This window comes from Bos grunniens, chromosome 7 (genome assembly GCF_055505025.1).
Source record: "Bos grunniens cultivar Pamir isolate PY7600 chromosome 7, Bosgru_T2T1.0, whole genome shotgun sequence".
Lineage (NCBI taxonomy): Eukaryota > Metazoa > Chordata > Mammalia > Artiodactyla > Bovidae > Bos > Bos grunniens.
In genome coordinates, this window is record NC_141171.1 from 22,160,654 (window position 1) to 22,188,587 (window position 27,934).

At 53.0% G+C, this 27,934-nt stretch overlaps 2 protein-coding genes across 9 annotated transcripts in view; one reads left to right on the plus strand and one right to left on the minus strand.

The window, feature by feature from the left end:
• The window catches only part of P4HA2 (prolyl 4-hydroxylase subunit alpha 2), a 157,501-nt gene that overhangs the window by 75,632 nt on the left and 53,935 nt on the right, over positions 1-27,934 (plus strand). For 2 of the 6 annotated variants that reach the window (XR_015166894.1, XM_086410389.1), the window contains exon 1: positions 10,837-11,025. The exons of 2 other annotated variants lie outside the window; for them this stretch is intronic. The gene's annotated coding sequence lies outside the window, so the exon portion shown is untranslated. Of the gene's footprint in view, positions 1-10,802; positions 11,026-27,934 lie in introns of those variants that run through there. 2 more of the 6 variants (XM_086410394.1, XM_086410384.1) reach the window with 2 other exon arrangements.
• On the minus strand, positions 11,889-26,345 carry PDLIM4 (PDZ and LIM domain 4). Of its 3 annotated transcripts, XM_086410413.1 has the most exons (7): positions 26,180-26,345; positions 21,563-21,714; positions 17,952-18,033; positions 13,206-13,387; positions 12,834-12,997; positions 12,333-12,450; positions 11,889-12,213 (listed from the first exon to the last, which is right to left on the minus strand). In XM_086410413.1, exons 1-7 carry the CDS (start codon positions 26,270-26,272, stop codon positions 12,009-12,011), a joined length of 996 nt encoding a protein of 331 aa, XP_086266539.1. In that variant the 5' UTR covers positions 26,273-26,345; the 3' UTR covers positions 11,889-12,008. The 3 variants fall into 3 exon arrangements, with proteins under 3 accessions (XP_086266539.1, XP_086266540.1, XP_086266541.1); XM_086410414.1 differs by lacking the exon at positions 21,563-21,714; XM_086410415.1 differs by lacking the exon at positions 12,333-12,450 and having other exon boundaries at positions 11,992-12,213.

The window sequence follows — 27,934 nt, forward strand, 5'->3', positions numbered from 1 at the left end:
CCCTTACGGCAGAAAGTGAAGAGGAACTAAAGAGCTTCTTGATAAAAAGTGAAAGAGGAGAGTAAAAAAAGTTGGCTTAAAACTCAACATTCAGAAAACTAAGATCATGGCATTTGGTCCCATCACTTCATGGGAAATAGATGGGGAAACAGTGGAAACAGTGTCAGACTTTATTTTCGGGGGCTCCAAAAATCACTGCAGATGGTGATTGCAGCCATAAAATTACAACCTAGATAGCATATTCAAAACCAGAGACATTACTTTGCCAACAAAGGTCCATCTAGTCAAGGCTATGGTTTTTCCAGTGGTCATGTATGGATGTGAGAGTTGGACTGTGAAGAAAGCTGAGCGCCGAAGAATTGATGCTTTTGAACTGTGGTGTTGGAGAAGACTCTTGAGAGTCCCTTGGACTGCAAGGAGATCCAACCAGTCCATTCTAAAGGAGATCAGTTCTGGGTGTTCTTTGGAAGGACTGATGCTAAAGCTGAAACTCCAGTACTTTGGCCACCTCATGAAAAGAGTTGACTCATTGGAAAAGATTCTGATGCTGGGAGGGATTGGGGGCAGGAGGAGAAGGGGACGACAGACGATGAGATGGCTGGATGGCATCACTGACTTGATGGGCATGAGTTTGGGTGAACTCCGGGAGTTGGTGATGGACGGGGAGGCCTGGCATGCTGCGATTTATGGGGTCGCAGAGTTGGGTACGACTGAGCGACTGAACTGAACTGAACTCGGTCTATCCATGTTGCTGCAAATGGCATTATTTCATTCTTTTTCATGACTGAGTAATATTCCACTGTGTGTGTGAGTGTGTGTGAGAGAGAGAGAGAGAGAGAGAGAGAGAGTGTCTGTGTGTGTATCTCACATCTTTATCCGGTCATCTGTTGATGGACATTTAGGTTGCCTACATGCCTTGGCTATTGTAAATAGTTTTGCAATGAACATTAGGGTTCATGTGTCTATTTAAATTATGGTTTTCTCCAGATATATGCCCAGGAGTGGGATGGCAGGACCATATGGTAGTTCTATTTTTAGGTTTTTTAAGGAACCTCCATACTGTTCTCCATAGTGGCTCTACCAATTAACATTCCCACCAACAGTGTAGAAAGGCTCCTTTCTCTCCACACATTCTCTAGCATTTATTATTTGTAGGCTTTTTGATTATGGCCATTCTGACTGGTGTGAGGTGATGCCTCATTGTAGTTTTGATTTAAATTTTTCTAATAATTAGTTATGTTGAACATCTTTTTTAAATTCTGAATTGTTAAATGGCCTTAGATTTAATTCTGAGGCAGTGAAGTCAGAGGAAAACCTTATGTTTTAGGGTGATTCCCTCTGGTGGCCAAGTTGAGAATGCAAAGGAGGGAGCTAGAATGGAAACAGAGACACCAGGGGAAGAGACTATGATTAGCTGTCCAAGAGGGTGATGGTGGTGGCGGCTGAGAAATTAGATTCTAGAGCTGTTAAGGGGGCTTCCCAGGTGGCTCAGTGGTAAAAAAAAAATCCACCCGCCAATGCAGGGGATGCAGGAGACCCAGGTTCTATCCCTGAGTCAGGAAGACCCCCTGGAGGAGGAAATGGCAACTTCTCCAGTATTCTTGCCTGGAGAATCCCATGGACAGAGGAGCCTGGTGGGCTCCTCAACCAGCCCCACTGGGATTGGTCTGGGAGGAGAGAGCTCAGAGCTCTACAGAGCTCAGTCCATGGGGTTGCAAAGAGTCAGACACAACTGAATGACTGAGCATGCATTCAGAGCTGTTAAAGAGGTGGCAAGGACAGGTCTTGATGACCAACTAGATACGGGGATTAGGGAGGGGGAAAGACAAGGATGACGACACATTTGGAGAATTGGATGGCTGTGTGGATGGTGGTGTCTTTGTCTGAGAAGCACAGGAATAAGAGGTGTTGGAGAGAAGATGATGAAGTGCACTCGGGATATGTTGAGCTTGAGGTGCCTTTGGGACATCCAGGTAGAGATGGCCAGTTGTTTAGAGGCCTGGGCTGGAGGTATAATGTTTTGAAGTGGTCTTGAGTGCAGAGTTTCTGAGGCCCTGTGCATGGACAAAGACTTCAAGGAGCAGAACTCCAAGAATTGATGGGAGAGTTGGATATCTGGTAGGGAAAAGCAGAAATCTGCTGTGGAAGTGGTTCTGAGTGCTGAGAAGTAGACAAACCTGACTGGAATCATAGCCTGCTTAACATCAAGCCTGTAGAGGAAGAACCATCTCTTGGCTGGGCCTCTGATCTCTATTCCCCCTGACCAACTTCAGTGGGACTGGGCAAGACTATAGAAAGAGGCGAGGAGCAGTTTAGAAGGGATCACTCTTGAGGATGAGCATTTGGAGAAGGGAGAAGCTGGGTCAGGGACAGGCAGGGCAGTGGACAGGAACACAGGCTGAGAAGGCATCACAGGAAGTAGGAGGAGAAGGGGTGAGGACTCAGAGTAGTCCTTTAGCACAGGGATCAGGACCTGACCTCAAGCACAAGTCAGGCACGTATGGGAGTGGTTTCGTGTTGACCAGAGCTTATGAACAAGTGTTGTGGGCATCAGCCTTGTCTACATGCAGCCCCAAAGCGTGTGTGTGTGTGTGTGTTAATCATTGAGTCGTGTCTGACTCTTTGGGATCCCATGGAGTATAGCCTGCCAGGCTCCTCTGTCCATGGAGTGGGTTGCCATTCCCTTCTCCACAGTATCTTCCCGACCCAGGAATTGAACCTAGGTCTCCTGCATTGCAGGTAGATTCTTTACCATTTGAGCCACCAGGGAAGCCCTTGACTCATTCATTTTCCACCGTTTCATGGTCCATGGAGGAGCCTGGCTCTGTGAGGACTTGGTGAATCTGAACCTGCACTCTGGGCTGCTCTGGGGACCTTGACAAGCAGAGATAGGTCAGCACCCTTCAGAGGGTTTCCAGACCATCGGTAGGACAGGCAACATTCTCCAGGGAAGACGCGTGCTTGCAGTTGCTCTGGGCGTCCTCGCCATGAGATCAGCTAACCAGCATGTGACCTTGGTGAGTTTCTCAGCTTTTCATGAAATGAGGATAATAATTGTACCTCCTTTCAGGTTTGTGTGAGGATGAAAGAAGAGTAATATCAGTTCACTAAGGACTTGAAGATGAAGGCCTGGGACATATTAGGTCTGATTGTATTTTACAAAATTTGCATCCCCTGAGACTTCTTCTCCGTCTGTAACATTGCTCTGGCTTACCATGAAATGTGCCTTTAGGCCAAGAATACCCTGGGGAGCAGCCAAGTGTCCTTCCGCTGCTACCTATGTTGGTAAAGAAGCTGGTGTGTGGTGTGGTGCTTCAGCAGAGACAGACCTGCTCAGAGGGGAGACAGACCTGCTCAGGGCTGGTCAGTCAGGTCCCTGAGCCCACATGGCTGAGGCGAACACCAGACCCTGCAGGAAGAAGTGAGGCCTCTGGCAGCCTTTCCTGGGATTTCTAGACTCTGCCTTCAGCCACAAATGGTCCACATCAGACAGGAGCAAAGATAAAATTGGTTTCCAAGTATAGTTTCCTACTTGTGGTAGAAAGGGGACAGAAGGACAGTCCATGCTTATTAGAGAGACCCCTTTACTACCTGTTTCTTTTTAGACTTCCACCTCTTTTTAGAGATACCGAGGACTATTTTGTGGGAAATTTTTGAATATTGTGTAAGAAAAGGATAAATCAGGAAATTACCTAGAGCTGTGGAAAGCAAGTCAGGGGCCCAAAATCAAGAAGGTATTACCTTGGGTAAGAATGAGCTCCAGGATGGAGCTGGAGTGCAGATAAGCTACACAAGGAGACCCACAGGTGGAGGAGGGGCAGGGCACTCCCCGAGGCTTCTGGGCACTACAGTGTGGGTCACAACACCCCTGACTCAGCTCTTCATGGGCTATGCTCCCAGGGCCAGGCTGCAGTGCCCCCAGAGGGTCTGAGTCCTTGGACAGGAAAGGAGAGCTAGCATGAAGCAACATCTAAGTTTCTCTTGCTCTCACCCCTTTCCTTGGTTCTCAAGGTGGAAGCTGAGGGCAATAAAGTTTGTCACATAGAACCAAAAGGGAGAAGTCAGTTTTCATTGCTAACTCTTTGGAGGGTCAAAGAAGCCTGTTAGAATCTGGCAAGGGATCTTGAAGAGGCTGAATTTACAGATTAACAAAACAGCGATTACAGTGGCCTGCGTCAGGGCTGTCAGTGAAGTTCAGCAGGGACTACTGGACATGGAACAATGGACTGTTTCCAAATAGGAAAAGGAGCACGTCAAGGCTGTTTACTGTCATGCTGCTTATTTAACTTCTATGCAGAGTACATCATGAGAAACGCTGGGCTGGAATAAGCACAAGCTGGAATCAAGCTTGCCGGGAGAAATATCAATAACCTCAGATATGCAGACGACACCACCCTTATGGCAGAAAGTGAAGAGGAACTGAAAAGCCTCTTGATGAAAGTGAAGGAGGAGAGTGAAAAAGTTGGCTTAAAGCTCAACATTCAGAAAACGAAGATCATCGCATCTGGTCCCATTACTTCATGGGAAATAGATGGGGAAACAGTGGAAACAGTGGCTGACTTTATTTTCTGGGGCTCCAAAATCACTGCAGATGGTGATTGCAGCCATGAAATTAAAAGACGCTTACTCCTTGGAAGAAAAGTTATGACCAACCTAGATAGCGTATTCAAAAGCAGAGATATTACTTTGCCAACAAAGGTCCGTCTAGTCAAGGCTATGATTTTTCCAGTGGTCATGTATGGATGTGAGAGTTGGACTGTGAAGAAAACTGAGCGCCGAAGAATTGATGCTTTTGAATTGTGGTGTTGGAGAAGACTCTTGAGAGTCCCTTGGACTGCAAGGAGATCCAACCAGTCCATTCTAAAAGAGATCAGTCCTGTGTGTACATTGGAAGGACTGATGCTAAAGCTGAAACTCCAATACTTTGGCCACCTCATGAGAAGAGTTGACTCATTGGAAAAGATTCTGATGCTGGGAGGGATTGGGGGCAGGAGGAGAAGGGGACAACAGACGATGAGATGGCTGGATGGCATCACTGACTCAATGGACATGAGTTTGAGTGAACTCCGGGAGTTGATGATGGACAAGGAGGCCTGGTGTGCTGCAGCTCATGGGGTCGCAAAGAGTTGGACACAACTGAGCGACTGAACTGAACACCTCCTGGGGCCTTGCGTGCAGGGTACAGGAATTTAGACTTTATCCTAAGAGCAAAGGGGAGCCATGGAAGCTTTAAAAAACAAGAGTGACATAATCAGATTTGCATGTTAAAAAACTCTTTGACTTGTGTGGAGAAAGGATTGAGGAGCCAGACAGGAGACAGGAAAGCCAGGCAGGAGGCTGATACAGCCCCAGCAGGAGAAGATGGGGAACTGAACTGGAGCTGGAGCTATGGAGGCAGAAGGAAGTGGGCTAGTTAGGGATTAATTAGGGATGAATGCAGTCAAGTCTACGAACTGGTCTCCCTACTTTTACCTTTGCCCCTGACAGTCTGTTCTCCATACAGCAGATAGAGTCATCCTGGTTAAAACATAAAAGCCCAGGTCATGCTACTCCTCTGGCTTCTCTTCTCAGAGTAAAAACCAAAGTCCTTCCTGAGGCTTACAAGGTCAACATGGGCAGGATTTCCACCCACCTCTCTCTGAGCTCATCTGCTTCTGTTAGCACCTCATTTGTACCACTCCAGACATGGCTTCTCTGTTCTTAGAACACACAAGCCTGTGTCTCCTCCATTCTGCCCCATTCAGGGCCTCTGTGTCCGCTGTACCTTCTGCCTGAAATGTAGTTTTCCCAGATGTACTCACAGAAGCTCCTCCACTCCTGATGTGAAGGGATCATTTATTCTCTACCGTGAATCCTATTTATTTCCTTTATGGCACTGCTTATAATCTGTGCTTTTAAAATGTGTTTACTCAGGGGACTTCCCTGGTGATTCAATGGTTAAGACTTGGCACTTCCACTGCAAGAGACTTGGATTTGATTCCCAGTTGGAGAACTGAGATTTTACATGCCATATGGTGCAGCCAAAAAAATAAGGAAAAAAATTTAAATATGTTTGTTCAAAATGTTTCCTATTACACTGCACAATGACTGGAACATAGTAGATTCTTACCAAATAGTTGAATGAATGAGTTGAGGTGGCCTTACCTCCTTTTCAGGGTTTAGGCAGTATGCCAGCAGAAACCAGGACAGCAAGGTAAGGAGGAAGGACGTAAGAGGCAGGGAGGCCCAGGGTATGTGTGTGTGAGAGAGAGGGCAGGTGCTGGCCCCAGGGCTCCTGCACCTCTCCATGCCTGGGTGGAATCTGGGCTATGGAGAGAGGTATGGGCCAGGCTCTGACTGAGGAGACAATAGGTTGTGCCAGAAGCACCCGAAAGGAATGGAAGGGGTAGGATGGAGGAAGGGCATGTGGTTGGGAGCTACTACTGACTTTGCCTGGGGACGGGCTAGCCAATGCTTTACTCTGGGAGGAAAGAGTGGAGCTGGGCCGTCAAAAGTGATTAGCAGTTTCCTGAATGAAGAAGAAAGAGTAAAGGCATTTTGAGCTTGAGAAAATGTTTGAGGGTATGAAAAGGCAGGATTGCTCAGAGAATGGTGAACTGTCTTGTGTGGTTGCTGCTGCTGCTGCTAAGTCACTTCAGTCATGTCCGACTCTGTGCGACCCCATAGACAGCAGCCCACCAGGCTTCCCCGTCCCTGGGATTCTCCAGGCAAGAACACTGGAGTGGGTTGCCATTTCCTTCTCCAATGCATGAAAGTGAAAAGGGAAAGTGAAGTTGCTCAGTCGTGTCCAATCCTTAAGGACCCCTTGGACTGCAGCCTACCAGGCTCCTCCGTCCATGGGATTTTCCAGGCAGGAGTACTGGAGTGGGGTGCCATTGCCTTCTCCCATCCTGTGTAGCAGAGAAAGTAAAAACAGGCAGTTGGTCAGCAACCTGAAGTCTGAGAAGCCTTAACTGGTAGGCCAGTAATTGATCGGTCATGGGCTCCATCCTGAGGGCCCTAGTTCCATGCCCTTGGCCAGGGAAGGAGGTCCATGAAGCAAGAGAGTGAGAGAATCCTCCAGGAGTCCTGAAACAGACCCCAGAAATACTTAGGAGGCAGAACCCCAGACACAGTGATGGGTGGGATGGGATGGCTGGGGAGATGTCAAGGATGATGTCCAAGTCTCTGATTTGAAGGCTCCTGAGGTGAAGACCTGAAGAGGGGCAGTTTTGGGGATAATAATGAGAGGTCGGTCTGGCGGGGTTGGTGGGCTGGGCACTCTGAACTGCAGATCCTGGCTCTGTGTCTCTTCCTGGAGACTCAGCTGCTCTGTCTCAGGACTGGGACCCTGGGTCACAGAGATCCTGTTCCACAGGGACCCTGCCTGGTAGTTGGGGGAATGAACAGAGCCTGGGCCTCACAGGGAAGACTGGCAGCTCTGGGTGCCACTCCCCTTGGCTCTTGTCCCCCTAGCCCTCACCAGGATGCCTACCTCAGCAAGGGCTGATCTGCTTGTGAAAAACAATGTACAGGTCCCGCTGCCCTTGTCTTTTGGATTAAAAGGCTGACTCACAAGTTAATGATTGGGAAATGTGAAGCTGTAGAAACAAAGAATGGCTGTTGGGCTGAGGAACTGGTAACAATTAGACTATAAATCTGCCACACGGCAGAATCTCCAAAGGCCTAGCTCCCTGAAAGATACAGATACAGGCCTGACACACACTTCTAGGATTTTTACCAGGAAGCAGACCCCCACCAGATGAAAACCACTGACCCCAAGAACAGAGACCCTACATTGGTTGAAACCAGAAGGTTGATGATACTTGAAACTTCAACTTAATGTCAAGCCATCAGAGAACTATTCACGAGCTGATCACACCCTGCCCCTTGAACACTATTAAACGCCTCACTACCTCCTCCAGGGTGGGTCACACAGTCTTGAGGGCATTCATTAGCCTTTGTCTAGCAAAGCAATAAAAGTTACTCTTCCCTACTTTATCCAGAACTCTGTTTCCAAATTTCCATTTGGCACTGGTGAACAGAGTTCTAGCAATAGTTGCTGCAGCCCTATTTGATCATGAGGGGCTGTTGGTACATAGGCAACTCAAGAACCCCTCAATTTGGTTGGGTAGGCCATGTGTGGGGTGGTGGTGACTGTGGGATTAAGGTGAGCAAGGGCAGCTTCTGGGAGTGAGGAGCCAGGTCTCTACAAGTTTGAGTCTGGGAGAGGTGTGGGGGGCCTGTGACAGGGGCTCCTGAGACTGATGACTTACCTGGCTGGGGATGCATGTCGGCCACTGCTCAGCCTGGTGCTGTTGGGACCTGGTCTGCAGATGAGACGGGTGGGGAGGGAACTGCAGACTCCTCACTGCCCCCACCCTACTGGGTGTGGCCCAAGGGGTGGTGGGGAGTTCACTTCTCAAGGGAACACTTGCCTACTGCCCTGGACTGTGCTCCTTGAGGGAGGGGCGGGGTATGTGGAAGGAGCCTTAGAAGGAATTCTTGAAAACAAAGTAAAGCAGGAACACAAAATCTATGAGAAGAAAATGGAAATGAAAATATACAAAAGTACTATACAGCACTCTGGGGATGGAAAAAAAAATTAGTCAACCTAAGAAAGAAATGAAAGATTTTATTTGAGTTAAACTGAGTTATCCCCAACAGACAGTCTGAGAGCACTATGAGGACCATTCAACAAGGAAAGGTGGGGAGGGCAGTATACATGTGATTTTCGTTAAGGGGCTACCAGCAATCCAGCTCACATCTCAGGAGAAGGTTTCTGCTAGTCATGAACAGCAGACATCTTAGTTAATGGTTTTAGTGCTTTTTCTTAGTATGGGAAGATGCAAGAATCCAAGTTCATAAAAATTTTCTCCTGAAATCTGAAGGCCTTTTCTGCCACTTTTTCCAAAACACAGAGTGCCTTGCCTCATCCTGATCTTCCCCTTCTTTTCAGGGTCTGTTTTAAGTCAGTGACTGCAGTGGCTACTGACTTCATTTTTGTAGAATGGCAACATTTTTGATTTTACAATCCCTTTTGGTCTTAATTTCAACCAAGGTTTGAGGTGGGGGTACATTTCATGACCAATTTGTCTCAGGGCACTAGGAATGTTCATTCCCAGGTCAGTCGGAGATTTCACTGATGGGCCATTCAGTGTGCTATTACTGGACTAGGCCCTATTAACAGTAACCCAAAGCCTTTGGACCGCATATCTCACTAGCCTGTTTTGGTCCAGGAAGTTGTTTCCTCTTGTTGCTTATTCACGTATCTAGTTACACTAGCATTATCAGGAATCTTATGGAACTATATATTTGGTCAGTCATTTCAAGTTGCCTAATCATCATTGATTTTATCTGAGGCTCAGTCACACATTTGATAATGCAAGAAACAATAATCAGGTAAAATAAGCAGAATATAAGATATATATCTAGTAACTTAATAAGCTCCTAAGTTAAGTATTTAAGCTAAGAATGTCTATTAGGTTGTGGCACAGTATTTACCCAGGTGGTCTGACCAGTCTATTCTGCACTGGTCGCTATCTTTAAGGGAAATTATATATTGGCATTGCATATAAAGTTCCCCAAATATATTTGCACACACAAGGCAAGTGGTGGTGGGTCAGCATGAACCCTTAGAAGGTTGAGAAAGGAATGTTACTTTCTAAGGAATTACATGGCTGGTACCTGGAGAAAAACTGATCTTTATGGTTGAGCAGGCATTTCTACCAGTGTGGAGGTCTGTTTAACCACCTGGCAGCAGCACAATACACACTTGAGGGAAAGGAGGAGGCCAAAGGTCAGAGAAAGTTCTATATTTTACTTTTTTTTTTGGTCTTGCCTTAAGATCTGAATTTTTATTTCACCAACCTGAAAAAATGCAGAATAAGCAGAGATCACAGCTTTCTCTGGGAGGAAAGGACTGTAGCCAGTTCTTACCTGAGTCTGTAGATTCAGGGCAACCCCAGTTCAGAGAGGTTTGTTGTCTGTTTTTCCAGAACCTGATACTGAGTCTACATTGCTGGACAAATGGAAACGTACGAGAATAATCTTGGCATGTTTGTAAATGAAGAACAAGGAGGAGAGATTGGCACATTAACCTCTTTAAAAAGTAATAATTAAATCAATATGATACTGTCTCAATAACAAGAAAACAGTTCAGTGGAATAGAGTCCAGTAACAAAGATTCTTGCAAAAATATAAAAAGTTCTTATCTATCATTAAGCAGTTAAACCTCGGAAAAATGAGTGAAGGGTTTAGAGGAATTCTTGGAAGGAGAAGACCATTCTGTTTCCTCTTCACTCAGCACTCACTAGCAAACACAACAAATATTTGCTGAATGAATGCTCATCCCTGGTAATCAGAAGAAAGCGAAGTCGCTCAGTCGTGTCCGACTCTTTGCAACCCCATGGACAGTAGCCTGCACTAGGCTCCTCTGTCCATGGGATTTTCTAGGCAAGAGTACTGGAGTGGGTTGCCATTTCCTTCTCCAGGGAATCTTCCTGACCCAGGGATCCAACCCAGGTCTCCCGCATTGTAGACAGAGGCTTTACCATCTGAGCCACCAGGGGTAATCAGAAAAATGCAAATTAAAGCAACTACATATCTCATTTTATTATCAGATTGGCAAAAATAAAAACAAAAACCTGGTAATACCCCGAGTTGGCAGGAGCATGAGGAAATGAGTACTGTCGTATGCTGATGGTGAGAGTGTGAACTGATAGCAGTCTTTTGTGGTTGGTTTGTGATAGTACAAAATTGAAAACAGCACAAACGTACACTACTCGGGGCTCACTAAATAAACAACGCTGCTTCCTGTCCTGAGTAACTTAACAAGAGGGCTAACCCACGTGACCCGGAGTCCAGGACGCGTCATCATCGTGTGTGAATAGCCAGGATTCATCAACTCTGCTACCACTCATATTTTTTAAAAGTGCGAGTCTGTACCGGACTGTGCAACGGAGCAGGGAAAGGCTCAGGGCCGCCCTACCACGCTGTCACCGCCGGGCCTCCGAGGAAGAGTGGCGTTTTCTCTCGACTTTGGAGGCGAGTGTTCTTTTCTAAAATCTTCCTCTCTCATACACACAAACGCACACGCTTATTCACTCACTCACTCCGCGCGCCCTCTGGTGGGCAGAGGGGCGGGGGAAGGAGAAGGAAAGGAACTAATACAGCGACGGGGCCGGGAGGTGGTGGCGCGGGGGTGGGGGGCAGACCCGGAAGAGAGAATGCTGAGCTGGCCGGGAGGCAGATACCGCCCGCAGCCAAACCGGTGATCTCCCGGCATATCCCCGCGGTGTAGTCCCTTCTGCGGCTGCTAGGGGCCGCCCGCGCTCCTGGTGGTGCCCACACGGGGCTTTTCCTGCCTGTGCTCGCTTTTAACATTCCTTTGCACACACAGTTCCTCACCCTGAAAAGCTCTTCCCTCCCTCATCCCTTAGTTCCCAGCTGACACCTTCCTTGACTCCATCCAGATCAAACCTTTTTGGAGTGATGTCCCCTTACTAAGCACCTCAGACCTCCCCTCCCTATTAATAGACTTGCGCCTATGATTCACCATCCACCCAGGCTGTGGCTTCCTTAAGGACAGGTATACTAAGGTGCTTAGTGACGTCCGACTCTTTGCTACCCCATGGACTGCAGCCCGCCAGCCTCCTCTGTCCATGGGATTCTCCAGGCAACTGTACTGGAGTGGGTTGCCATTTCCTTCTCCAGGGAATCTTTCCAACCCAGGGATCGAACCCACGTCTCCTGCATTGCAGGCAGATTCTCTACCATCTGAGCCAGACAGCACAGTATATATCTTGCTCACCGTTATACCTAGTGCCTGAGAAAATGCTTGGCATCTGAACCAGTGCAGCACTCTGGAGCCAGAGCCTGTGTTGGAAGGAGGCAGGCCAGGGCACCGATACAGCGCAGGCGGAGCGGAGGAAGTTTATTAGAGAGCCAGGGCGCAAACACATATTTACACGGACCGGGCGGGGACGTTAAAAGCAGCAGAGGCGGGGATGCGACGTTCTGGGAGCGGCTCAGACGAGTTCCACCTTGGCATTAGGGTACACCGCCACCACGTCGTAGCCCTCGGGAGGCTTGACGCGCGCCTTGGCGTGGCTCTCGCAGTAGAGCCGCTCGTCCAGAAAGAAGTAACCGCGCTGTTTGAGGTTCAGGCCGCAGTCGCTGCACATGAAGCACTCGGGGTGGTAGAGTTTGTCCCGCGCCTTGACGATAGTGCCCCTAGTGGGTGATCGGAGAGGACGGCGTCAGGGGCTGACAGCTCCGTAAAGCACGGCCTTACTCAGGGCCTCCGACGGAGGACCCTGGGGGCAGGTGGGGAAGGCAGGGGAGGTACTCACACGATGCCGTGGCCGCAGCGCGTGCATTCGGGCAGCCCCTGCAGGCCACTCAGCGGAGCGCCTAGCTTGCTGGCCGTGGGCTTGAGGTTCCGAGGACCGCCAGGCCCGGGCCGTTCCCCTGAAAGACAGAGAGCGATTTGCAAGAGCCCATTGCGGAGGTCAGAAAAAGCGGGAAACTTCACTTCTGCGGAGTGCGGGGCTGCGCCCTACTTCCGGAGCCACCCGCACAGAGATTGGGGAGGGGGTTAGAAGGGCGTGAAAGGAGGAGCTGCGATACAAGTGGAGTGGTAATCAGAAAGCCCCGGTGCAGCGAGGGGTGTGAGGAGGCGCAGAGAACACGTGTTGTTGTTCAGTCGCTAAGTCAGGCGGGACACGTGGGAGGGGCTAATGGCTGGGAAGCAAGATGGTGGGTCGCGAAAGCCCGGATGGGACAGGTTCGGAGGGCGGAGTTTGCTACTTCAAGGAGTGGGAAGGCAGGTGGGGTAAAGAAAAGAGTCCTACCGCCCTCGCCCGCCTCCAGCATGCCCTGCAAATAGCGGAAGGAGCCTGACTGCTTGGGCTCCGCAGCTGCAGGCTCGGCTGGCTCCCGAAGCATCCTGTACACCTCTGAGCCCAGGTCGACTCCGCAGTCGCGACTTCTCGGAAGGCCTCTGGCTGGGTCAGTGCTGGACGAAAGAGATGCACGAAGGGACAGGGTTGCAGTATTAGCCTTACCCCTGCCAGTTCAGGGTTCTGGTGAGGTTTCATGAGTCAGAATGCAACCAGCTGAGACCCAAGGTTAAGGGTCAAGATGGGACCTGGTGTGAGATTTTGAGGGATCAGGAATTAAGATGGGAACTGGGTAGGGCATCAAAAGTCCTGCCTCTGTACTACCTGTGGGGTGGAGACACGTGCAGGGCACCCATCTGGGCCAGTAAAGTAGCCTCACTGTTGCTGCCATTGTGAGGGACTGGGAGGCGAGGTGACTGCCCGTAAGGAGATCCCAAGCCTGGCCTGCCGTCTTCTGGCCCAAGGCCGGTGGCTGAGGGCCGCCTGCTTGTCAGTGGACTGCCATCCTAGGAGAGAGAGAAAACGGAGGCACTGGGAGACCCTCTGTGGTACACCCACCTATGCCCAGCTACGCCAAGCCTTCTTGGGTGTTGGCTGGCTACTCTTGCTCAGGAATCTCTGGGCTATGGTGTCTAGTCAGGGAACAGGTCTGTGGAGGAAAGGCTGAGCCTTGGGCCTGGTTCAACCCCTGAAGAAATGAGAAATGCTTATGGAAAGTCAGACACAAAAGCCCTGAATCCTTGAGACTCAACCTTGGCTCATGAGCCCTGTGGTGGTTCTGACTCCCAGTGCCCATGTGGGTGGTGTTTGGGCAGGACCATCCCAAGAAGCCTTTTAAGGCCAGCGTGTCTGTTGCACAGTGTGTGGCTTCCTTGCGAAGGTGGTCCTGGTGCCAGGTATTTTTTACCTGTCAGAACCGCGCTGGGTACTAGATGGGCCCATGGCTGGGAATGCAAAACAGGAACTCCCGTTCTACAGCCAGGAAGGGTCATCGATCATTGTGTCCCAGGACCCTTCGGCAGGAGCAGGAGGTTTAAAGGTACCATTGTGGTACTTCCCTGGTGGTCCAGTGGCTAAGACTCTGGGGTCCCAATGCAGGGGGCCCAGATTTGATCCCTGGTCAGGGAACGTTACCCCACATACCACAACCAAGGGTTTGATTGCTACAACTAAAAATCCAGCAAGCAATGATAACAAAGCTCAAAGATCCCTCATGCTGCAGCTAAGACCCAGTGCAGCCAAATAAATAAATTTTTTTTTCTTTAAGAAAAGGTACCATTGTGAGGTCAGCCCCCTCTAGGCCTGTATTTTCACCCCCACTTCCTGCTTCCCAGGCAAAAAATGGGTGGCCTTCCATAGATAGAGCAGATGAGGGGCAGAAAGCAGGCCAGGGCTCAAAGCTCCCCATCCCACGACCCCACAGTCAGCCTGATGCCCATGACAGAGTCATCTAGGGGAGGGATGCCCTGAATATGCCTCCTCAACCCAAGAGAAGAGGGAAGTTTCTTTGCAGGTGCAGGTCTGAATGGGGACTGGGGACCTTTGTCCCTGCAGTGCTCAGGGCTGTGTTGCCTCTAGTTTGTAGGCACACAGGCCTGTCCTCAGCAGTATGACAACAGGCATGCACACTCTCACAATACCTTTACAGACATACCCATGAAGGAAGGCAACATACATGGATCAGCCAGTCTACCTACATACACCTAATCACACAGAGTTATGTGTACTTGGAGCCAGAGCTGGTCATGCTGGGGATGACCATGTCCCTATCCATTGACAGGGACACAGTTGGTGGCCAGAGCACCCTGACTTTAGGGTAGGGCCCAAGAGCCCAGGCTGTGAAGGTGTCCTCAGCCTCAGTCTGGGAGGAGACATATAAATTGTCCCTCCACTCTACAGTGTGAACAGGGCTGTCAGGTGGGAGAAGAGGTGGCCTACCACCGGGGGAAAGAGCAAGCCTAGGACTCGGGCAGCCTCCAGCTGGGGCACAGTTGAGCCTGCAGGGCTTTGCCCAAGCTGCTGCTTTCTACAGGCTCTGAGCTGGGCAGGAGCATGAGGAATGGGTGAACTAGCAGCTGAATGACTGGGTAGGGTTGGAGTCCCAGCTTCTCCCACCCTAAAAGACAAAGGAGAGGGTCTCTTGCTGCCCAGGTGGGCCCCCATCAATGAGGCAACAGCAGCAGAAAAACCTTTACCCCACTGGGTCCAAGAAAAGCCCCTGAGAAACCTGAGCACTCTCCCACGTGTGTCTGCAGGGCAGGCAGGCCGGGGCTGGCTTGGCTTCTAATGGGGACCAGATGGGCCATGGACTGTGGGGGCAGGGCTGGGCCCCATACAAAGGAGGCTTCAACAGGATGCAGGGCTGGAAGGACCTAGAGGAAGAAGGCCCTCCACTTACCCCTGCCCAGCAGGGTGTGGGGGTTTACTGCAGGGTCATCAGAGCCCCTGCCCCTCCCATGGCCACCCATGCAGCAGCCTCTCAGCGGTTAAGACACACGTGATGACCTCAGTGTTGGTTTGAGTCCCAACTTTCTCACTCACTCACTGAGCCAGTTATATTACCTCTGTGAACCTGAGTTTCCTCACCTGTGAAAGGGGAGCACGATGGTTTCTATATCATAAGTTCCTGGTGGGTATAAAATGAGACCTTTGCATATAAAGCGCTGAGCGTAGTGCCTGGCATGCATCCATCATTGGATGAATGGCTTTCATGAGCATTCCTGAGCCCCAACTCCTGAACTTCCCCTTTCCATGATGTGCCCGTGTGCTGTCGGGGCCGGAGTCCCTGCCAGCTGCTGATTTAGTTGTTGAAGCCTCGATGTGTCACTCCACAGCATGGGGGTAACCATGGGCTTGCTCATCAGCTCCCACGTGCCTGTGGTCAGAATCTGGGACACCCAACTGGGACAGAGGTGAGCACTAAATCCATGTGAGCGGGTGGTACCTCCCAGAGGCTGAGCTTTGGCTCTCTGCTTGTCTGGAGAGGACAGGCTGAGTCCTGCACTGCCTGCTGCACCTGGCTTGCCTTAAACCATCACCTGGTTCTCAGCTCAAATGCCACCCTGTCTGGGAAACCTTTCCTGATCACCATCCTTCCTTCACTCTGGGCTGTGTTCCCATGTGAGGCCTGAGAGAAGTCTTCTATGACCCTATATGGAAGGAGGGCCTGAAACCCCAGTTGGTGAGTGCCAGGGTACCTTGTGCTGGTCTGAGGGCCAGCTGTGGTTTTCCCCTCCTGTGATGGCTCCAGCTGGGCCCACCCCCGTCCCCCCTGCAGGCAGAGGGTGGGAGCAGTCTGGGGACAATGGGCCCTGTGTCTGTGTTACTGAGGACACGACAGGGCAGGGGCTGGGTGGGGATGTTTCTGTCGCCACCCACAGAGCTCATGACCTTTTAAGTACAAAATGGGGGCAGCAGCTAAGGGGGTGCCCTGCTGCTCCTGGAAAATCCCTCTGCTTCCAGCCTGAGCCAACAGCAGCCTGGCCCTTGAGGAGGTCAGTGAGGGGAAGTGTGGGGGCAGGGGCAACTGCCCTCCAGACCCCAGCCCCCCTGGCCCAGAGCCTCTCCCTGAGGACTCAGCAGACCTGAGCTTCACATTGCAAAGCCTGACACTTACACGTGAGTGCCGGGCTCACACATGAGCTGGGGGCCTGCACCACGCTGTCCCCATTGTTCAGCCCCACATCAGGCCTGGCTGACTTGTCTGTGTCTCCCACCTCTTGTCCCCATGGGTCCATGGGACTACCAGGTGCAAGCTCCTGAGACGCGGGTGTGGCCACAGATCTCTGCAAGAACAGCTGAGGTCCGGGGCAGAGGAAACTGAGAGCCCTCAGCCCTCCCCTTTGCCCCCAGCCACCCCTGGGACTTTTCTCTGAACCTCTGGTGCACAATCTCACCTCTGAGCCTCTGTATGTGCTTCACTTGTATGTGGCACACTTCTCTCCAAGCCCTTTTGCTTGCCTTATTCTTCCCAGACCCTCAGGTCATGGCTTGGATATGCCCTCCTCCAGTCCTCTCTGATCCCTTGATTGAGTTTTATACCTCTCTGGACTCCTTCGACCCCTGGCTTCTGCCATCCCGGAACTGCTAGGTGCTTCTCCCCTTCCAGAATGGGCACTTCCTGTATATGGTATATATCTCGCCTCAGGGATGCCAGTAAAAGCAAGATTGGGAACAAACATCAGAGAAAGATGGGGACTGGGATAGATGGTGAGGGCGAGGCCACACCCTTCCCTCTGGTACATACAGCAAAGCCGCCATGGAGAGACAGATAGTCCCACATGCTAGGTCCCAAGTTCTGGATCCATCACAGACCAGTCGAGTCTCCACCTTGTTTAAACTCTGTGGCCCCAGCGATGTCAAGTCCACTCTGGATACCTCAGCCTTGCCACCTGGGCTACTCCTCAGGCCCATGGCAAAATGAGGCCCTAAAGCAGCCTGGCCCCACCTTACACTCCTTGAGGACAGCACCATAGCTGTGACTCTCGTCATACACAGAAAGGTAACTGAGCAGACAGGCCTGCAGCATGAGGTCTGCTAGCTGCAACTGCAGAATGGCCAGGAGAAAACTTCAGTCTTGGATAGGCAGGGCAGTGCCTTATATTCTAAGGTTGGCTCTGGCCAGGTAGGTGCCCAAGGTTAGGATGAGACAGAAGAGTACCCCATAGCCTGTGGTCACTCCACAGCCTGTGGTTGTCCCCCACCCTGCCCCCAAGCCTGGTGACTTCCTCCTGATCTGGCGTCACTGGGCAACAGAGTGAAACCCAGCTGGGTAGGTGGTAGCCCTGAGTCAAAGCCTGGCCCAGTCTCTGCCCATCACGGGCACTATTGTCTCAGAATCCAGGACTGCCTGGGGTACCGGCAGAGCCCACTGCAGATACTCATCACCTGGGGAGCACCTGAAGGGGCATTGACAGGGCTCAGAGAAGCCTTCTGCTTCAGTCTCTGGCGTGGGCACCTGAGAACTACGGTGAGGACATCCGCAGTTACACCTGTGGGTGAGGCCCAGCCTCTCTGCCCCGGGCTTGCTCTGAGCCAGGCCAGGCCAGGTCAAGTGGTATATGTACAAACCTGGGCCTCGGAGTCGATGTGGATCCTGTGTGCCTGAGCCTTGTTGTCCTCTGGGGTACTGGGCCAGCTCCTGCCTTCAGGCCTGTGGCAGAAATTAGGATGGTCACAAATCTCTGCTTATTAGCCCACCATGCCTGGGACGCGGACCAAGAAGGGTTGGGGTTTGGGCCCAGGGCCACCCTGCACCAGGCTTGTTACTCTGCATGGATAAGGATACCACCCCAGCACTTTCCCCTGCACCAGAATGGCAGCCGTTATGGCAAGGAGACACAGCTCAGGATTCTGGGGTAGGCTGTGTGTCCCTTCTCCACCAGCTGCTCCTTCCCACTCTGGTCTGGTTCCTAGGAGGGAAGCCCTGCAGCTTCCCCACTTTTCCACCCTCTCTGTCGCTTACGGAAGCTCCACACAAAGAGGGCCAAGCTCATGGCGGGGTGGGGCAAGCCAGGCCTCACACACTGATCAGCTGGGAGCCCACCGCTCATTCTCTTCCATCCACAGCTCTGCCCAGGCCTGCGGGTCAGGCACCCGGGGACTGTGGGGGGAGGTGAGATGGAGGCTCTGTGGGGTGCACCTCCCCTCCTGTAGCCGCCGGCAGAGTCATCACCAATGTCTGCCCAGCCCAGATGGGAAACAGGCCATTAGGAAATTCCTGCTTCGCCATAGAAACCAAAAGCCAAACACCACTCAGGAGGGAGAAAAACATCATAAACCTGCCATCAGTGGGGCAGGCGGGGCCGAGAGGCTACAAGCCTGGGGCCCAGTCCTGTCACCAACTAGTCCTGTGAGAAGGCAGGCCAGGAGGGTGTGTGGACCCTGGACTGGCAGGTGAATGTGAGTGAGGCTGGTTACATCGAAGGGGAATAATGTCCCAACTCCACCCCACAGGGCCTCCTGGGACTTCTCAGGGGTCTCACCACTGGGCTAGCAGCTCAACCCTGCCCCTCTCCCTCCACTCAGAAGAGGATTTTAACGATCTGACCACACCTGTAGTCCACAGTCCCTCTGCTCTTGCCCACCACTGCCCATTCCTTGGTCCCCTGCAGGCTACCTCTCTCCTCCACAGCTTTTCAGAGGCCTGTGGCATCAAGGCTGTGCTGTCCCACCCCCACTGGCATCTGGCTCCAGCACCCTCAGCCATGCTCCCGTTACTGCCCTAGCTCACAGCTCTAACTATGGCCTGGACATACTCAGAACTCTGCCGGGATAAACCTAGGACATCTTGTGTGGCTCTTTGGCCTTATACTTCCTTGAAGTCCTGCCCAGAAGAGAGGTACAAACTTGAGGTCTAAGGATCAGAGGGTACAAAGTACCCAGAGCCAAGAGAGTAGCCCAAGGCATCAGATTGGAATGAAAGGCTTATTTGTATGTCAAATTCCACCCCCAGATCTCCATACTTTAGGCTGGGCAGGTAGCTCTATCTACCATCTTTAAGTCCCCCAAAGGGTGGGCTGTGCAAATCCATCTTGTGTCACATGTAATAGGTGACAGGGATCTGACCAGAGGCCCTGGGGTTGGAGCTGATGCCAGGAAGGTCCTGAACCTACAGAACGTACCCAGACACTGTGGGTTAGCTTGGACTGCTGGATATCTGACTGAGTTCCAGACAAAGTAAGCATAGCAGGGAAGTTGGGCCTTTACTTTACTTTTCATCCTGTGATGAACTGAAATTAGTCTGTGGAGGATTAGAGCTCTCTGTACACAAGAGAGTAGGTAGGGAGGATGGCCTGGGCAGAGCTCCACACAGAAGCTCCCTCCAGCCAGTTCGCCAGGCCCATGTCGGGGCCTCAGGCATAAGTGCTGGCACAACAGGCAGGACAGAGCAGGATCAGGGGCCTTGTAGGTGAGAAAGTCCCCAGGACAAGAGATGCTGGCCCGGAAAGTCAAGGTGGTCCTTGTCTTGATCCCCCAGAATCTGCATGCATGAGAATTAGGGATAGGGGGCTGCGGGAAAGGACCCCAGCTTTTCATCCTGACTGAGCAGACCTTGTATGTCATGATCACTCAATCCCAGATCCTCCGTTTGAAGTTGAGGAAGCTAAGGGCTCTGATACTAAGTCACCAGCTGGAGAATAGAACAGTTCTCAAGTGCAGAGCTGGGGCTGGAGCCCAGAATCTGTGATAGGAGAGAATGTGCTCTCCCTGGCTCCATGTCCAGCAGCATCTAGGAGCTGAAACACCCAGAGTGGAACAGGTCAGGGGACCCCTGGCTCCATCCATGCCTGGCTCGGAACAAATGACCAGGGAAGGAAGGAAGGAAGGGGGACCTCCACCCTGCCCCCATCCTGCCACCCTCCCCTGACATTATTCCCTCTGTGGACCTCCTGAATCAGGCCCCCTGTGAGCCTTCCCTGCCCCTCACCCCACTACTACCAGGGCTTCCTTTATACAGCCAAGCAGAGTCAAGGCCAGAGGTGAGTCAGGGCCCAGGAACCCAGCCAAGTTGGGTGGCTCGTGGGCAGAGCAGTGCTGATGTTTCCCCCAGCCAGCCTGTACCCCTGTCTCAGAGAGGGTGATGAATGTGATCGTGCTTTATGGAGAAGGAAATGCAGGCTCATGGAGGTCATCTCGTGTACCTAAGAGCCCTCAGAGTCTGGAAGAGGGCCAGCTCTGCTGAACTCCTGGGCCAGGGCCTCCTCACTGCGAGCCAGGTGGAGTGTACCAGGCCCTGGACTTGCAGTTGGACCCACTCAGCCCGGAGAAGAGTCAGAGGTCCTGACTTCAGCCCAGAGCAGAGCCAGACTCAAATGGGGCTACTTCAGAAGCCTTCCCACCATGTTTAACGGCTCTGAGCCAATGGATTACCCTCTGCCCCACCGGCTCTAAGGCCTGGTTGGCCACGTTGTGGTTTGGGGAGGATTCGCCTACATACATCCACAGGGGGTCGTGGAAAGTCCCTGTTAACAAGGAACGTGGCAGAGCTGAGTAATTACGTCTGATTTCTCTGGATCCAGGGAAGACAGGGGGAGGGAGATCCCGCTGAGGCAGGACCCAGCCAACTGCCATCAGCCTCAGCAAGGCTTGACAGGTCAGCAGTCAAGCAGAGGGAGTGGCGTCTTTGGTGAGAGTGAGAGAGCCCTGAGGTCAGTCAGATCGTGCTTCCCCATTGTTCCACTGTGTGACTTGAAGCACCCTCCAAACTTTCTGAATCTCAGTTGTCTCACATGTAAAGTGGAGCCTATATTAGATTTTACTGTATCAAATCAGTTTGATGGTTAAACAAGGTGTTGGTCGATAAAATTTTTTGAACTGCTCATCAAGCTGGTCACTCATGGGTGGGGAAAGGACAGATATCAACACCACAGACACCTCCAGTGTGAGGCTACCCCAGGTCTTATTTCAGCCCTGATTTGGGGTTGTCTACTCCCTGCCATAAGACCCCAACATAGTTCCAGCAATAGATTAAATGGGGGCTTCCTCCTTTCTTAAGCCACCCACATCTCTAAACAGTGCCTGCAACCCCCTGTGAGAGCGCTGCTCCTCAGGCCTGGGGTGCCAGGGAACAGAAGCAGAAAGGCTGTGTGAGGCCCTGCTCACCCAGGGTGCTGGTGACCCAGAATGCACCCTCCCCTAACTCACCCCCACTGTTCTGGCTCAGTCTGCCCTGTGCGTACCTGCTCACGGACAGTGTGAGGTGGTCACGGCAGCCCTTGATGCGGTTCTGGGCTTCCAGGTGTGTCATGAGCTCTGTACTCTCACCATTGATGGCCTGGATCAGGTCTCCAGGGCACAGGGCAGCCAGGGCAGCCTTGCTACCAGCATGGACCTGTGGATGGACAAGCCAGATGGCTGGGCATTGGTCATTACATGGCCTTGCTGCAGGCTCTGCTGCAGACCCCTGCCAACCCCAGAACCATGCCAGTATGGCCCTTCTGCCAGTGTGACCTGTGGGTGGGCATACCATAAGACTGACTGAGTTCCCACATGGCCTGGCTGGAGCCTCTGCGCTAAAGGCCCCAACTCCAGCTCATGGAGGTCTGGTAGGATATGATGGCATAAGACAGGAGACTCCTCTGGGCTGGAACAAGTACGATGTCACTCTTGCAGCCTGCATATATGCCCATGGACATGCAGGGGACACGCAGGGATATGTGCCCTCAAATAGATAGTTAATACAAAACATGGACACATAGCCTACATTGCCTCATCCAGCCAGACTACATAGTAAGTCCCTTGACCTGACACTCAAACCCTTAGTGACCTTGTTTCTTCTCATCCCCATCCCTCCATATTTACCTCCACCTACCCACACCCTATCCAGACCACGTGAATTACTCACAGGCAGCAGAGAGCTCTCTCTTACCGCCACACTTCTGCAGGTGCTGTTACCTCTACCCGGAACACACTCCTCTGAGCCCCTAAACCCTAGTTACCGCGTCATCCTTCAGGTCTTAGGCTCTCCACAGAGGCATTTCCCCTTGGAGCCTCTCATCTGGGGCCCCACTGTACCCTGTGTGTCCCCTTTACCACTTAGCTCCCCTAACAGTGTTAGCACCTCATTCTGTGTTGTCACCTCCCCAGGCAAGTTGGGGGCCATCTACTTCCAGCTGCCAACCTGCATTCCTGGATCACAGCTCCCTTTCCTCTGGAGGACAGGCACTGAGGCCACCCTGGTGCCACTGTGGACCCCAGAGGGTCAGCAGCGTCCACACTGGAGCCTCCTTCAATGCTGATCCCTTGACATGAGTCACATGAGGCTGGGGATAGACTCATGGGATGCCTGAGTAAGCAGCCTGGGGGGAATTCAGGCAATAGGACGTCCTTTACCTTGTTTCTGGTCCCTGCACAGCCTATGGAGAGAGATTTTAGGAACCCTCATTCTTCCCAGCCTCTTTGCTAGTGTCAAGCTATGGCTCAAGAGCTGTCAGTGACGCTGTTCCTATGGGGCGGGAGCTCCTGGAAGCCTGGCCAGGCTCCGCTTAGCCAGTTCTCTGTAGTGAGTAGACAAAGCTGAGGTGCTGGCAGCTCCTTGGCTGGAGTTCTGGTGTGGGCACTGCCAAGCTGACCTGCCCTGAAATAGGCTGCCCCAAGGAATATTCTTCTAGAGCATGATACCCTCAGCCACCATTAATATTCCCTTGTTGGACACTGGCACCAAGAGAAGTCTGTCTTCCCAGAGGAGGCACCTGCTTGGCACCATCCCACCCTCCCCCGTCAAGGCCCTGCCAGGCCCCTCTCCTTCATGGATACCTGCTCTGTGGCATGGCCTGGGCTCAGTGCTTTAGCCATAACTAGCTCATGGCAACCTCTCAACCACCTAATGAGACAGAGGCTGTTCTCATCCTTATTTACAGATGAAGAAAGAGGTTTGGGGTATGGGGTACTTTGCCCCATTCCCCATTTTGGAGAGGAGTCTTCTTCCTCAGGGGGTGGCTAGTGGCAGGATGACTCAGCCAGTACAAGGGGTGCATTCAGGCCCCTGTGGGTGGAGGAAGTTCTCGAAAGCAGGGGTGGCTGGGGCTCTGCCAGCGCTGCTAGCTCGGGAGTTCTGGTCAGAGAGGGCGCAAGGCCAGGAAACCGTGACTCTCCCAATTGCCTTTACATGCATTGTTTCACTAGTCCTCAAGGCAAGCCTATTTCCTAGATGAGGAAACCAAAGCCCAGAGAAGAGCGGGACACTCAGCTGATAACCGGCATAGTTAGGATTTCAACCCAGGCCAACCGATTCCAAATCCTTTGCTCTTAACCACAGTGTGCATTTCTACAAAACAGAGAGGTGTTCTGAGTAGAAGGATCAGCAAGTATAATGGCTCATCTTGGAGTGAGAGTAAACGCAGGCTTCTGTGGCCAAAATATCATTGGTGAGCAGAGAATGGAAGAGACGAAATCAGAAAAAACACAGGAACCAGACCTGCGGGCCTTGTAGGCCCAGGAGAGAAGCTGGCATCTCTCCCGGGCAGTTGGGGAAAAGGGAGGATTCTAAACAGGGAAATCACAGGACAGAGTTGAATGCAGGCCGATTTTTCTGGATGCTGAATGCAGGATAGACAGATAAAGGGAAGAGACAGAGGAGCAGGGAGGTCAACTGGGAGACTGGGGCATGAACCAGCGGCCTCACCTATAGCAGCTACTTTTCAAGCCCCTGTGTCACTCTACATGGTCTAGAGGCAAAAAGCCCCTCCAGGGAGTTGGGCATACAGTTGGTGGTATTTGTTTGGGGCATCTAGGGACCTGGTAGTAGCAACACCCATTAGGATGCCAAGGCAGCAGTCACTATAGTTTGCAAGGAAGGAGCCCTGGACAGTGTTTTTTCTTGGGGGGGCTCCCCGAGGCTTTGTGGGCTGAGGTTGCATAGTCCCGGCTCTGCCAGACAGCCAGCCTCCTCTCTGTCTGAGTGTGGCTGCCTCCATTGGGTGGGGGAAGCCCCATGAGCATGGGAGGGGTTGGGTTTTGAACCCCCCTGGTGAGGACACTCCCACATATCATCAGTGTCTGTAGAATTACCCTTGAGGTACCTGCTGGGCAAGCCGTGGCCTGTGCCTCCTCAGTCCTGTAAATCTCCCCAGATCCCACCCAAATCCAGGCTTAGCCATCCTGGCTCCTCAGGCCTGAGCTGCTGCTGTGTGACTTTGGGGGACAAAGAAGGGGTTCTTCCCGGCAAACTCTTTTCAGCCTGTCTGCCTGCCAGCGGCCTGCATCCTGATCGGCTCCAAACAAGGCCGCTGCTGCTGCCGCTGTGACGTGTGGAGGCCTTTCCTCAGCGGGCAGGCAGCCGCGTGGGCAACAGATGTCTCTGCTCCCTGCCGCCTGCGGCCGTCAGCCACTGCCGCTGAGCCTGTCAGCGGCCTCACACCCAGGGTGCCTGGCCGGCTGGCCTGCCTAGCGCCCCCACGAGCCTGCCTCGGTGGGTGGACACACAGCATGACGTTCACAGGCAGACACAGATGTGTTCCCGCCCCCTCACACACACACACACACCCACACCCCGCAGGGCTCTCTCAGGAAAGTGGGAGATGAAAGGCTCCCGGATGCGCTGAAGGCCCACCTCACTCAGGCCCAGAGACCTAGTGGCCGTGGGGTGAGGGCAGATGTAGGAATCCTCCCAGGACAGCTGGGCCTGCCTGTCACCCTGGCCCCCAGAAACAGTATTCCATGATGCCATGCTCCACCAGGTGCCCAACCCCTCCCAAGAACTAGAAAGACATCTCGGAAAGCCCAGCCAGCTTGGTCCAGCCCCCAAGTGGCGGAAGGGTGGGGGAAGGTGTTCTCAGTTCCCGTGACACAGGGTCTCGAAGGCCAAAGTAGCCTGTGTGGGGTCAGGGGATGGCCCCAGGTCCCTGCCTTTCTTCCCTTCGTACTGGGAGCCTCCAAGGGCAGGGTTCTGTCTTCTTGGTCCCCTACACTGGGACTCCAAGGGCAGAGTCTGGGTCTCCTCTTCTGGCCCTTCAAATACAGGACCCCAAGGCTGGGCCAGAATCCCGTCTTTCCCAGTTTGGGTGCCCCCTAACAGGGCCCGAGTCCTCCCCTCTGCTCCCCTGTTCCCCTTGGATTACCCACCACCCAGGGCTGTGCCCCCTCCTCTTCCTCCGCTGTCCTAAGCCTGGGGCAGTGCATGGCCATGGAAACTTGAGGAACTGGGCTGAGGTTATCCTGACCCCTGGCCTTGTGAGTCTTGTGGGGAAGGGGTCTCACAACTGCACAGACAGGCTTCCCCTTCCCCTGGAAGCCAAAAATTCCTGGTCACTTCCCCTTAGGACAACTGAGGTCATGAATGAGAGACTGACCAAAACCAGAGAGGGGAACTGGCTGGATCTTTCTTTCTTCAGTTTCAGAGAGAACCCCAGACCTCTCTGGGGTCACACAGCTCTGCTGGCAGGGACCCTTGATAGGGAAGGGGGTCTCTCAGTCATTTTGCCCCAAATCTTCAGGAGGGGTTCAAATGTAAGCAGCATTTCTGGGCCTCTGTTGACCAGTCCCGATCCCTGGCCTATGACTTTGGTCCTTCCATGGCCTGCGGTTGAGTCCCCCTAAATGAGGCCAGCAGGGAGGCTGCTTTGTGAACTCTTTGGAGGGGTCCTCCGAGGGACAGGGCAGGCAGGCCCAGGGAGAGGGGGAGGAGGTTGGGGCGGTGCTGCCCAGCCTGGAAGCCGCCTCTACAGCCTGTGTGTCACCGAGGCCAACGCTTGGCCTCCGAGCCTCCAGGACGTCGGGGATCCGGGTCCCGAGTGGACCTCAAGGGCTGGGTCTCAAGATTCAAGACCACCCCGCCGCCCTGTGGTCGCTGGACTCACCCGCGAGATGGTGAGGGGTACGCTGAAGTCCCGGCCGCCCACCAGGCGGAAGCCCCAGGGTGAAGGGCCGCGCAGGGTCACCGAGTGGGGCATCGCGAGCCGGAGCCGCAGCCGGAGCTTGAGCCGGACACTGAGGAGCCGCCGCCGTCCCCGCCGCCGCCTGGACGCCGCGCCCCGCCCCCGGCCCGCCCGCCCCCTCACCCCCCCTCCTCCCGGCCCCCGCCCCCGCTCCCTGCGCGCCGGGATTGGCCCCGCGGCTGACCCGACCCTCCCACTTCGGGGGGCTCTGAGGACCCGCCCCTCAGCCCCGACCGCCTGCAGCCCGGCACCCCGACCAGGTTCTCAAGACCCCGGACCCTGAAGGCTCCAACGTCCGAGATCCTGCCCGAGCCTCAGCTCTGCGGCTGCGGAAGCTCAAGCCGGGTCCTTTGAAGTTGCTTCTGAGGGGCGGCGCCCCAGCCCGGGGAAAGATGCGGGGCAGGGGCTGCCCAGATGGGGGATGGGGCCTCGCCCTGCTTCGAACCTCCTCAGGGTCCTGGCAGGCAGTTCTGGGCCCCACCTCTGCGAGGAGGGAGCCCTGCCCCTGAGCACACCTGGGCCAGTGTCACAGACTCAGGTTGACAGCGGGCAGTGCCGAGTATGGGAGGGGGGACAAAAAAGTACCCGACCTCGTCTGGGGAGGTCAGGAAGGCTCTCTTGGGTGCCCTGTCTTATCCTTACAAGTGTCACTGCTTCCCCAGGACACTCAGGCCTTCTCCGGCTGCCCTATCCTCCCGGGCTTTCTTCCTGCATTCATGGCCCTTTTCCATCCTCCCTTGTAAGGAGTTTTGGAAAGCTACCTACCTAGGAAAGGAGCAACTAGTGTGGCTCGGGTTGTGGCTGTGCCACATTGCCGGGGTGTGAAGTACCTGAGCGGAGTGGAATCTGGGGCAGCCCTTCACTTGGGACCTTCCTGGTCTTCTCTCTCAACCATTGTCCTTCAGGGTGCCATGAAGGGTGCCGTTGTCCTTCAGGGTGCCACGTTTGCAGGAGCTATGGCCTGGTAAGGGCCCCACTGACCACTCTTAGGCTACCATGGACACTTCGGCCTGGCTACATCAGGGAAGCACTGTGTGCTGTTCCAGACCCTGAGGAGGCCCCTCATTTAGCCATTCTTGATAACTCTGTGTGCCCTCTTGTCCAACTTCTGTTAAGAACGCTGCCCTTGGGAGGCTAACAGGTTATGGGGTAAGACGGATCTGTCGGATCTATAACACCTCAAGAAAGAGGACACATGAGAGGCACGTACTTAGGGTAGTCCAAGGAAGTGGGTGTGCTCTTCAAGGTGGAACGTGGATGCCTCTCTGGGAGAAGAGGTGCTGTTTGCTGTCTGTTCAGGTGGCAGAGAAACATGAGTGGTGTGTGTGGCAGTGGTGTGTGTGTATGTGTGTGTGTGTTGGAGGATATATATGGGAATGTATGGGTTGGGGGGACATACCCAGAGAGTGCCAGCCATCGGACTTTCAATTCTGTGAGCAAGGAGGTTTCTGCTCAACTCCGTACAGACTTATGTCCAACAGGGACCAACCAAGCAGAAGGGCTAGTAAAGAGTCAGTGGCTGGATGGTCTCTCAGGGGCCCTTAGGCCTGAGGATCCCTAGGACTTGGACCCCACTGAATGATGTGGAGATTGGGAGCAGCTGACACTGTCACTGACCATCTGAGAACTAAGTGCACAGCATGACTGGGTGATCAGATGCCTCATCAGCACTCCAAG

Bases quoted from the DNA above. Each gene is read 5' to 3' on its own strand.
- PDLIM4 (XM_086410413.1), bottom strand. From the start codon at position 26,272: ATGCCCCACTCGGTGACCCTGCGCGGCCCTTCACCCTGGGGCTTCCGC. The intron at 18,034-21,562 runs GTACGCACAGGG...TTTCTGCCACAG, and splicing joins CTCACACTGTCCGTGAGCAG to GCCTGAAGGCAGGAGCTGGC. The intron at 12,214-12,332 runs GTGAGTACCTCC...ATCACCCACTAG, and splicing joins CGCTGCGGCCACGGCATCGT to GGGCACTATCGTCAAGGCGC.